A 12,793-nucleotide genomic window follows, 5' to 3' on the forward strand; every position below is an offset into this window, starting at 1 on the left:
ACTCACCCGTTTGACGTCATAGGCAAAGAGCGCATACTTTAGATCTGCAGACAGGGAGTACTTTGCCACCTTGAAAGAAACCTGATTGAAAAAAAAGAAATAGATGAAGAGGAGAAGATTTTTTAATGTTTTTTGCTCAGTCCACATTTATAACAAGCTAGCAAACAATAACAAAAAAAAATGATAACAGAGAGCTCAAGCACTCAGAAGGCAGGAGTGGACAACTGGTAGGAGTGGGGTGACAAAAATTGATTGAGCACTGGTATTGTGTAGCAATATTGCATCCCGATAAGGTTAGTTACCAAGTGTTAATAGATAAACTTCCTCCTAAATAGATTAAGTATTTGTTTTTTTATATTAAACATAAGTTCCATAGGGCAGATATATATTTCACCATTTGACCCAACTCTCCACTTGCTTCATCTCCACAACTGCCAGGCTGCTGTCCTACTTCCTACCAATGTTGGGACTCTGCTCTTATTGTGATGCTTCACTGAAGTCTACAACGCTTCACCTCTTTCCCATTTTGTCATGTTACAGCTCTATTCCAAAATGGATTCAATTCATTTTGTGGGTTATTGTGATTTTGCCAATCACAATAACCCATAATGACAACGTTACAAAAGTTAGCTTGAAATTTTTTGCAACTTCATTCAAAATAAAAAAAACTAAACATGTATATAGGTATTCAAGACTTTTGATGCTACAAGCTTGGAACACCTATTTTTGGGAAGTTTCTCCCATTCTTCTTTGCAAAACCTCCCAAACACACAGCCGTTTTCAGACCTCTGCCAACACAATCAGACCAGGTTAAGGTGGTCATCTTTATGGACTTTACTGTGCCACTGGAAGAAGGCTGTGATGAGGCTCAGGAAAGGAAAACCCTAAAATAAATAAATACCAAGACATCATCAAAGAGTGCAGACAGAGAGGTTGGCAAGTACAGCTGTTTTCTGTAGAAGTGGGGTAAAAAGGGAATGAATTGAAGACAGCTGTGTGCAGGATTAGGGAAGCAGCAGAAAGAGCCTCTTGCTGGTATCAAAGAGAGGAGAAGGGCTAGAAGAATTAAATTGCTGAGTGCTGAGCCACCAACAGGAGGGTGTTGGGTGTTATGGTCAAGCGTCAAATTCTGATTTTTCCTAGTTGAGGTAAAATCTGGAGGTTGCTGTCACCCCAGCTTTTTTCCAGGTTTTGCCCAGGACAATGATGAAAAAAAAAGAAAAGAAAACTAATGCAGCAGGCAGAAGCTAATGTGGCAGATAAAGGTCACAAAACCACATGGGAACCTCAGCAGGTTGTGACATTTCTGGTATACGAAGTGGTAGACCAACATTTTATAGACAGCATTTCAAAATTGTGCAGAGTCGGAATAATTAGGCAGGCTTAAAAATTAAACAGCATGCATCACTTCTAGTGCCACTTTTTACCTTATGTGTCATTTTTGCAATTATTTGCAAAAAATGAGACAGGCCAGTGCTTGGTTTAGACAAACAGCTGAAGCTGTTTGTCTATGCAGCTACCGAGCATGGGTCAAGACTATGACTTCTCTATGACTATGACTGTGGTCGGCATGAAGCTGGACACTCTGGTGTCAGTGGCAGAGAAAAGGACACTAAAGAAACTGCTGGACATTATGGACAATGCTGGGCATCCTCTGCACACGGCCATAAACAACCAGAAGAGTCTGTTCAGTGACAGGTTGCTTCTCCCAAAGACAAGAACCAACAGACTTAAAAACTCCTTTGTCCCACACGCCATCAAACTGTTTAACTCCTCTCTGGAGGGGAGAGGGAGGGGAAACAGGAGGACAAAGGAGGGGGGAACAACTAAGCTGTAGTGCCTCTTCACTTCACTGTGCAATTACCTTTTGTGCAATACTTTTTGTTAATAATCAGCGGTGCAATAGACTCCATACTTGAAATGTGCAATTCACTTGTATTTTTATTTTTATTTTTATTCCTATTTATTCTATTTATCCCCTTTGTATATTTTATCTATATGTGTCTTTGTATTTATATATGTGTGTATATATATATATAATATTCTTAACTCTGTAACTTCTGTCGGTGCTGTGCTTTTTGGAAAACAAATTTCCCAGAGGAACCCACCCGAGGGATTAATAAAGTTTTATCTCTCTCTCTCTCTCTTCTCATCACTGAGGCCACCTCTGTCTTTTGATTTCATCATGGAGCTACTCATTTAAACATGTTGATGTAGAAACATGCTTCTTGGTGACAGCGCGGCTAAGAATAAATGGTTTATGATTGTGATGATGGAGCACCAACAGGATTATAATGATGCAATTAGAAACCAGCCAACTTAGCCCTGCACTGGAATAATTTAAAATTCCTGGAAGTAATACATGTGTGACAACTCATGATGAATGTTCATTTGTGTGCTCGCATCAGGTTTTAGAGAATTATCTAAAATTATAATTCACATGTCAAATCCTCTTTTCCAGGTAAGTTGAGGTGAGGATCAACCTTAAAGCTAGAGTTTGTCCGCAGTGCAGACAGACGGGCAACCAGCGTCTTCACCAGGACGCTACTGTATTTTTATTGTGCAGATAAAGCAGGGATGAGGCTTGTTTCTTGCAGCCTCTGGGGACCCAGCAGCCAGACAGTAGAAGAGAAAGCTTTGTGATGAGGACTAGACAGAAGTAAGATTGCAAGGCCAGTGTACAATTTACTGTGCCAGTTCTGTAATTCTGTTTTCTTTAAGTCCTAAAAGATGATATTTGTGTTTTAACGTGTGCATGATCAGAGGTTGAGTAATCAAACTTTGTATAGAGGTACATCTTTGACCCCTGAAGGCTTTCATCTACATCTGATATTAAGATGGTATCATTCTGCAAAGCAACAACCTACCATTAGGCTAAAATGTGCCATTTATAGTCTTTTAAAAACCATTATATCGTTTTAATTTTACAACATTAACTAATTTATATCCACAAAACTTGAATATTGGGGTCCTTATCTAAATCAGATATTACTAACCCTACCAACATACTAAAATGACCCCTTTGTAGCTTTTACACAACTAGAACACCTTCTAAAACCATTATATCATTTCAAATTAATGAAATGATCTCATTTATGTCCACAAAACTTAACTATTAGGTCCTTATCAATATCAAATCTTATAATATAATCATGTTCCCTAGCAACCACCTACCCTTTATTTCCTTTATGCACCTATGACACCTTCTAAAAGTGTCATATCATCTAAAGTTCATGATATTATCTCATTTATATCCACAAAACCTGCATGGTATGTCATCATGTTACCTGTCAAACACCTACCTAATGACAAAAATGACCCATTTGAAGTGTCTATGTCTCATCTTTGTTATGTTATGTTTACTCTTTTTAGCAGTGTTTTGTCACCTCCCGTTTTACCTTCAAAAAGGCATCGTATAATTTTCCTTTCACAACAGTAGTGTCTCATTTACATACACTAGAAGGGCTGGGCTATATCATACCGTTCACGGTAATACCGGTGTAATTTTGGGCAAAGATAGGAAAATGAAATATCGCGATAGAATATGGGTAACACGCGCATGCGCAGTGCCTTTGTTTACATACACACATGGCGGCGACGCAGAATGAGAAGAGCGAAAGCGGATCGTTAAATGAAACGGATGAACCAGAACTGGTTTCTAAAAATGCTGCAACTTCAGGGGTGTGGAACTGGTTTAGCTTTCATCCTCAGATACACAACAAAGCACTATTTTTGGTAGAGCATGCTAGCGGGCCGTCGTTATGACCGTGTTGTTTGGAAAATACGGCACACTTAAAATCAATCCTTTGATTTTCTGAAAATCGACAGTGCCCCTTATAATCCCGTGTGCCTTATGTATGAATTCTGGTTGTGTTTACTGACCATGAAACGATTTTATGTCGTACACGGCGCTCGAAAATCTGTCAAATGTTTTAGTACGACTGCTAATCTACAAACCCGCACCACTTGATGGATTGTCGGAGCATTACGGCTATCGTAGGCGGAGCCTCGCGGACTGATACGTACTGTGCTTCAACATAATATTACCATATTGTGTGTGTATAACCTCTTTTTAAGTTTTGTGGATATTATACATGGTTATACTGAGGATATGTCAGCCAATTTCCACTGGGAATGCCTTTTGGTTAAACTGTCAGCAAAGAATATGCATTTGCACTGTTAAATTTTTATATAACTTTAATGCAAAAAACAGCTGCTTGTTTAAGTGAAAATACATTGATGGGGTTTTTTTTGCACTAATAAAGTTGAGGAGTTGTAAAGTATTTTGTCTAGTGTCAATTATATCGTCAGTTATATCGTTATGGCAAATTTTCAAATGTATATCATGATAAATAGTTTTGGTCATATCGCCCTGCTCTATACACTAGTATGTATATTCACACATCACATTCCTTGGCATCACCTAACAGTGAAGTAAAATGGCATTCATAGAATATAACAGCTCAGGTGCATGGGCGTGTATTGGAATATTTAATATGTTTAAATAAAGAAAGTGTAAAAACACTCACAAATATGGTGTTGCTGAGGAGAACGTGTGTGTCATTCAGGACAAAGTCAAACTTGATGACATCTCCATCTCGGTTCCTGTAAACCACCTGTGAATCTGATAATGGAGAGAAAAATACGTAAGACATAAAAGAGCCAGGAAAACATGTTTTTTAAAAAACAGTACACTCAGAATTAGATACAGACCACAAGATACCACAATAAAGCCCAAGTTCAGTTCATGTGATTGTCTGCTATCTTGCTAAAAAAAAATTTAAATTACCATAAAAATTTTAAACTCAGTATGTGGAGGGTTCCAGACAAAGTGCAGAACCAAGACAACAAGAACATGTGGACAAGAAGACAAGTGATGAGGGGTAAGTGCTAACACCACAAAGACCAAACCTCTTCATGTACCATCAACAGATAAAGTAAGAGGCTAACTTCAAGAAGTCCTACCAGTAGCAAGAAAAAGCAAGTGTTCTGATCATGGCTGCAAACTCATGCCCTGAGCACAGTAAGTGTCACAGAGGCAGCACTGAAGGTGCACGTGTGCAAAGAAGCTCTGGGACAGTCCAGCTCCTCATGACAGTAATTGTGTAATAGTGTACAGCAGTGGTTCCCAAACTTTTTTTGCTGGGCCCCCCTTGTTTTACAAGAAAAATGTTCGCGCCCCCCCCTCGCGCGCACACGCACGAACACATCCTCCAACCACACACGCCCATATTTTGCTCCATTGCGGTTTATTTCACACCTCAAACATTTAGTAAACAATTAAGCAAATACAAGTAATCTGCAATAAATTACAGGTAGTAAGAAAATAAACTACTAAGTCTTTTACGCTACGTCCACACCTACACGGGTATTTGTGAAAACGCAGCTGTTTCGTCCACACGTAAACGGCGTTTCGAATCACTGAGAACAGAGATTTTTTAAAACTCCTTTTTTGCGTTTACGTGTGGACGGGGAATACAGAGTTCGACACGCAATGTCAAAGGTATGTGCCGTTATTGTTTACATGAGATGAATTGCAGAATGGCAGACAGAGACGAAATACTGTTAATCTGACTATCTGCAGGTTTTACACGCTTACATACCCACGCAGTTACTGTCCCTCCATTTAGAAAGGCAGAGGCGTCATGGTGTAATTATTTTACATGTAGTTGTTTTTTTTTTTCCTGTGTAATAATATTCATCATTGCTATCAATACATTTTTCAAAAAATCCCTCTGCAAAATGGTTCAAAAACATAAACAACTGTTGGATGCTGTTTGTCCGTGATTTGAACCGGGGAACAAATTGTGGCAGGATGAGCCTGATGTTATTTGTATCCCACTGTAACTTTACTGTATAAAGAGCTAACATCTCCAAAATGTCAGGAGTAGTTAGTCATTACAACAAGTGTTTGTGAACTACAAATCAAGAATGTGGGATACTGTTTGTCCGTGATTTAAACAGCCCAGCGCTGCTCCCAACGAAGGGAAAACCAATTCTGCAGGGAGACCTACCTCGGCACTTGTGCAGGTGAAACCAAAGGGAAGATATGCTTCACCATAGAATGAAGTTGGTTTGGAAACATATTCAGCTATGCTTCATCTCCTGCTTTGCGTTCGTGTGGGCGCCCGTGCTAGCAGTGTCCAAGCGTTGTTTTGTTTTGTTTTTTTCCCTTTTCATGCCGCGCGCCCCCTGCAATGGCTCTGGGGCGGGCCCCACACTTTGGGAACGTCTGGTGTACAGGAACATTTGTGCTCGTTAAAAGCTCACAAGTCCCACTGGGACACTCCACTCCAGCACTCAAGTCCTGTGGGACCTCAAGTTCCAGACAGATAAGCCGCTGCTGGCCAACCAGCCAAAGAAAGATACGTCAGACACGGGAGAAAAAAAAGGCAGTTTTTATAAATGTGGCTGTCCCAGCTGACGGCATCGGGAAGGAGAATGAGAAGATGTTCAGTGAAAAATAATAATTTGCTCACCTCTGTCGCCTGATCCCAGGTTGAATACTTAGTTCAGACATTTTACAAGTTTAAAAAAGACATTGACTGAACTTCTAGTCTTGCAGACTTTCTTGGATCGTTAGTGTACAGAGGACTAAAATGTATATTTTCCATGTGTTCATTACTCTGTAAAGAACCAGCGCTTCATTCAAAATGCATTAAAGACAAAGTTGCCCTCAGAAGTTTGCTGGTTGATGATGATTTTGTGCCCTTAAAGTGGAATCTGTGTTCTGTGGCTGATGGAGTCAAAACAGGACGGCAACCTCTTCGAAACTAGGAAAACAAAAATAGTGGTTGTCTTAGAGTGTGCAACACATTCACCGTCTGAATAGTTGCATACTTCACTTTGTGAGAGGCAACCTGAAGGTTTGTAAATAACTATCTAACCTATAAGCACAGACTGCCAACATGTTGCAATCAGTCTGAGTGCAACTCTGCACTACATATAACTACATATATAACAATCAAGTAAATTTCCCTTGATCAGATTCCATTAATTTTAACATTTTACTTTGGACTTCTGTGACAAAATCACACAAAAATATTACATGTAATTAAATTAGTTCAAGTCAGCAATTTGGGGCATAATTGAGATTCTGGTTGACCTTCTGTCTATGTAGACAGTAGCAGATTTGCAAATGTCCCCAGTTTATTACAATTAATAGCTGTAATGCCACAAACAGTACTGACAGTTTTCAAGAATTGCATGTAATTCCCAGCTTGACCAACTTAACTTCCCATCTTGAGGCACCAAAGTAATTATATCAAGACAGGAACTGCCTCTGAGTGGTAGCTGACCTGGTCCCTATCGTCTACATCTGGAATAAAATTTAATTTCAAATTTACTTTAATCGTTCATTTGAGTTTTGACAGGTCACAAGTTTAAATTTAAAAGATGGTTTTACTTTTATGGAGAGATGAAGTGAACTGATGACAGCCTGAATTAATAAAGAATAAAAAAAAGCTCTTACTCAAAGTTTCTTTAGTCTGTTTCAGTCAGAATAAAAATGGTGTAAACTTCTGATTTGAATTTCTTGAAAATCACTCTGCTTCACATGTTAACCACACTGAACCAGAAGCAGCTGTGCCTCCCTCGCCTTCCCTCTTCACAAGCTCCTGAAACTCATTTAGAGTGAATTTGTGGCTGATTGCAGGAGCGGCAATCACTCACTCACTGCTATACGAGCAGAGGCAGCTTTCCGGCTGAATGTGCTCTAATGCAGCGTAAAAAAGCTAATGTGCATTCACATTGTTAGAGAAGACAAACACATGAATAGATGCAACCATTTTTAGCATAAATACGTAATATTGCTGGTTTGATCCAACTGCAAGTGGCTACAATTATCTCTGTTTTTTGAAAAGAAAAATGCCAAAGCTGGAAAATGAACACACCGTGCAGCTACATTGAACTCACCTTTAACATACAGACTAGAGGAGCTGGATCGTTTTTTCAACCACTGACTTTCTGATTAGTTGATGATCTGCTCTATTTACTGAGCCCCTGCTGCTCACCTCTTCGTTTTGGTGCTGGAAACGTACTGCTTTTGTTACCTCTTTGTTACTAATAGTGGGCAAAGATGGGCCTGAAAACATTTATGACAAAAAAACACACTTTTAACAACTTGCTGTGGATCACTCAGTAGCATTTAGCATGCAAACAACCAGATATTTTCCCCATGAAGTCAAATTCAGTATTTAAATGGTCTGATATGTACTGAATTTTATATATATACAACTTTCATGGCATGTTTCACCTGATAATGAGTAAAAAGTAATTTATAAAGATATTTTAGAGCTTATTGTTTAGAAAAATAAATACCAACAGCGCAAGCTAGGAGTCACTGGTCATCACTGACCTTCCCCTTGTCCTTTTAAATTTTAGAGAAAGAAGAAAATGGCAGGAGTTCGTATATATTCAAGAAGAAGAGCTTTGAGAACAACCCCTCATTACGACTATTCTCCATGTTGAATTAGAGGCTAGTTTCCTGCGTCACAAAAACCCAGCAGCAATAACGTCAAAGGTCTGCCTAGACTCTAATCTCCAAAAGAAACCATCTTAACAGCCATCCACCTTTTAAACTGCTTATACAATCCAGGACTGCAAGGGAGCTGGAGCCTATCCCAGCTGTCATGGAGCGAGAGGCAGGGCACACTGTGGACAGATAACCTGTCTGTCACAGGGCTAAAACAGAGAGATAAAAACCATTCATGTTCTCAGCCAATTTAGAATCTCCAGTTAGCCTAACATGTACATCTTTGGAGTGTGGGAGGAAGCCAGAGGACCCACAAAATTCCCAAGCACACTCAATGTAGACAGGCTCCAGTTGGTGAGTAGATTGGAGCCCAGGACCTTATTGCTGTGAAGTAATCGTGCTCACCACTCCACCACCATATTGGCCAACATCTAAATATGAGGAAGCAAATAAGACTTGGCTGGAAGCTACCAACAGTTGGAATCCACCCCCAGCTGCCCCAGAAGTTAAAATAAGTACAGTACAAATACAAGTACAAGTACAAATACAAATACAAGTCAAATAAAATCTACCCGAACAAAACAAACAGAGCTACCTTGTGGTGATGCCCGTAATTTTGCATAAATTTAAACTTTAAAGGGTACACTGTGTAATATCTCACCACTAGATGACAGCAAATTGCAGTGTGCATTCAAAGGGTGTATTTTGTTAACCCTTCCATTTTAAATTGAAAACTTAAAATTGTGTGGGAAACACTTTGTATGCTGATAAGGTGTACTACATATATGTGTCTGGTTTCTAGCCACATATATAAAGTGTGATTAGTGGAAAATGGCGATGTTCATCTCCACAAACCTACATATTTTGAATGGATTAATTCTGAGTTTATGAGAATGAATCAGTTTGCTAGAAGATGCAATTAAATACTCATCAGTGTATATTTATGAGTACAATGGGTTTTTTTTTAAATATTAAATAACCTAAAAAAAAAAAAATACTTACTGTAACTTTTTGAAGTTTTTGACTGTAAACATAGTCCCCATAGACTGGCTCACTTTTCAAGGCACCCTCAAGTGGACACTGGAGGAACTGCAGCTTTTGCATCTACTTTCAACTCCGGAGGTAGCTGCTTCTTTTCAACATGATATAGAATAAAGGCTTAATGCTGAGGTGTCCACATACCCATTTTGCCCATGTTTTGAAGCCCCCTTATCCACTGGAAGTCTCTGTGCTCCAGTAACAGCGATTGACCTGAACTCTTATAGAGGATGTGCAGTATTGTTCTCACATTATTTATGTTACATAATCATGTTTTACTCATGTGAGTCTCTGCTAAGGATGTAGTCTCGTTTGTCCAACCCTTATTAGCAATCATGTATGACAAGCTGAGCAGCACTCACCCATAAGTGACACACACACACACACACACACACACGTTATCGCTCTGTTGCATAAGCAGCTGGATGTTTTCTTCATCCTCAGCTCAAAAACACATAAGTTGTCCATACATTACAATAATACACCACAAATGCAGATAAACAGGTGCACATTCAAACCGACAGAGCAGGTTTAGTGAGGAGGACGTATAGATGGTAGTGATGTAAAATAATGAACACGTTTATAAAGTTAGCAGTTAGCTGTTCGCTCTGACAAACGCTGTACTGTGGGTTTTTGGTGGTAATTAATTTTTCAGACCTACAGAGTTGCCTGCCCCATTAGCTGTTTTGTTGAGATTGATGATGAATTTGGGACATGCAGCGTGGTGTAAATCTAATGTCGATCAGGTGCGATGAGAGCCCAGAGACAGCGCAGACGAGCGAGGTCTGGGCTTGAATTTACTGCCGCGCCTCCTGGAGATGTTGTGGGTGTAATTCACACATGATGGAAATTGCTTCCTTGACAACCTCTGACTTATTTCCTTTTCTCTCCTCTTATAACTTTGTTAGGCTTCAGTAGCTGCTCGGCCCTAATTTAACAGCATGAAGGACACTAATAAAAGCAGTTCGAGACACGGTTGACAAATTAAGTGAAAATAAAGCAAACTCTTCAACAATAATAATAACAGAAAAAAAATTAAGCTGTGAGATTGCAGCTTCTTGAGTTCAGTCGCTGCCAAACAAGTTCTGAATATCATTAAAATAATATGTAATCTCAGCCTCATCAGGAAACCAGAGCAAAACAAACAGGTCCAAATCTTCTTCCTGATTGCTTAGAGCACGTACCCCCAGAGCAAACACAGGAAGGATGGATGCAAATAACTAATTTTTTTAAGTTCAAACTGCTAGAAAGATCAAGAGTATTGTTCCCAAAACAAGACTACCACACCTAAATCTTCATGTTACATACGCATACTGTCTGCATGCTGACATATGTCTAAATCTAAAGAAGAAGAAGAAACATTTTATCTATCCATAAAGGGGAGAAAATATTCAAAGTGATTCAATAAATAAAACTATAAATATCATAGAATAAGCTGGAAATGGATGGAGTGACCACTCTGGGTTGATCTATGTTCCTATCCTGCTTTATGACCCCCGGGTAGTGACTGACAGAAAAAGATGACGGATACGAGTGACAGAAATTAGATTCCTCAGAAGACTCTAAGGGCTCTCATCCAGTAGGGGCTCAGAGTAGAGCCAAATGCCTTGTGCAGAAAAGTTTTATGTTCAGACAAGACAAAGATTGAGCTCTTTGGCCATATTGACAAGAGGTATGCTTGAAAAAGTAAAGATGAGGCTTAAAAACCTAACCTGTGCCAGCTGTTAAGCATGATGTTGGTAACATCATGCTCTTGGGCTGTGTTGCTGCCAGTGGTACTGGTACATTGCACAAAGTGGATGAAATAATAGAGGAGGAGGACTACCTGCCAATTCTTCAACTTCACAGTTGAAACTTGGACACAACAGGAGAATGATACCAAACATACATCAAAACTAGTTTTGAATCAATAAAGCGGGCTTACATTAAGCTTGGCCTTCCCAAAAACCTGAACTCAACCCTGTTGAAAATTTGTGGACTACACTTAAAAGTCAGGAAAACGTAAGAGTCCGTCTGTGTCAGGAAACCATCCAGATGAAATGAACTCTACCAATTGTGCCAAGAAGAGCAGCCAAATTTCAGCCTGAATTATGCTGGAAGCTTGTTGATGGCTACCAAAAGTTCCTGGTTGAGGGTCAACGTGCTAAGGGACATTTCACCAAACATTAGTGTGGCTGTGTGTATAAATTTGATCAGTGTGGATTACAGAAAATCCAAAACAAATTCAAAGTTACGCACCCGCTTCTTGTTATTAAATTACATGCTGTGCAATCATTCCACTCTGGAAAAAGAGAAGTTCAAAGAAATCATTAAAAAATATCATTTCATTCATGCCCATAATAAACAGATGTAAACTTCTCACCACAACTGTATAGTCATGACACCAAAATAACATTCAGATCAAAGTTCTCTCCAAAAGACTTTGGTGATATGGTATTTTTTTTTGTCCAACAGCTGACGATTGCTGGTATATTTGCCACATACAGTAAGCGAATCTTCACTCCCCAAATCCCATTTTCAGTGACGGTACTAATGGAAGAGCCCAACTGGGTGAAAACATCTCTTTTTAAAGTCACAAACTAGGATTATTTTGGTTTTCCAGTACTGGAATACTGGACCTAAAATTACAGATCAGGTGAAGGATGCTTCTGTTTGCAGCCTCTACATTAGCAGGTAGTGATACCAAAGGCTATAAAAGACCTTAAACATGACTGATGATCTCATTTCAGCACCAATAAGAAACTACTAAAGATGTGTCATTCGCAGTCGCTGACATTCTTTGCACTGCCACTTCCCATTACACACACTATAAATTATATTGTAACAATGATTTATTTACTAAAATTGGTTCTTAAGTAGGTGTATCATTGAATTAACTTAATAAAATTACAATAATTACCCGAAAAACAACAGCAGTTAGCCGTACACCAGCTTCTTCCTTGCTTCTACACATACATCAACGTGTGTGTACATGTGTGTGTGTTAGAGGACTAAACATCCACAGCCCATTATGAAAAGCCACAGGCCACAAGACTAGCCATTAGTATTATCTCTCTGTGGAAGGGAAGGACACAGCAGGAGGTGAATCTGTGTTTCACAGCCAGAGCAGGAGGACCGTCTCTCACCGTCCCCCTCCACCTCTGTCCTTCTGTCTGTCTTTCTTCCTCTCACCTACTGTCACTCTCAGCAAGTCTCCGGAAAGGTGTTATGGGTGTATTTAGTTATCTAATTTACCACAAATGCAATAATTTAGCTATCACATTGCCAGAGTCCCTCCTCTTC

General features: G+C 39.4%; 1 protein-coding gene across 3 annotated transcripts in view; it reads right to left on the reverse strand.

Annotated features, from left to right (window-relative positions):
• LOC146491620 (inactive dipeptidyl peptidase 10-like) overlaps window positions 1–12,793 on the reverse strand; it is a 129,716-nt gene that overhangs the window by 35,786 nt on the left and 81,137 nt on the right. For all 3 annotated transcript variants that reach the window (XM_085152208.1, XM_085152209.1, XM_085152210.1), the window contains exons 4-5: window positions 4,530–4,624; window positions 7–81 (exon numbers count right to left, since the gene is read on the reverse strand). In XM_085152208.1, coding sequence (XP_085008334.1) covers window positions 7–81; window positions 4,530–4,624 — 170 coding nt within the window. The remainder of the gene's footprint in view (window positions 1–6; window positions 82–4,529; window positions 4,625–12,793) is intronic.

The sequence above is a fragment of the Neolamprologus multifasciatus genome, chromosome 23, assembly GCF_963576455.1.
Source record: "Neolamprologus multifasciatus chromosome 23, fNeoMul1.2, whole genome shotgun sequence".
Taxonomy (NCBI): domain Eukaryota; kingdom Metazoa; phylum Chordata; class Actinopteri; order Cichliformes; family Cichlidae; genus Neolamprologus; species Neolamprologus multifasciatus.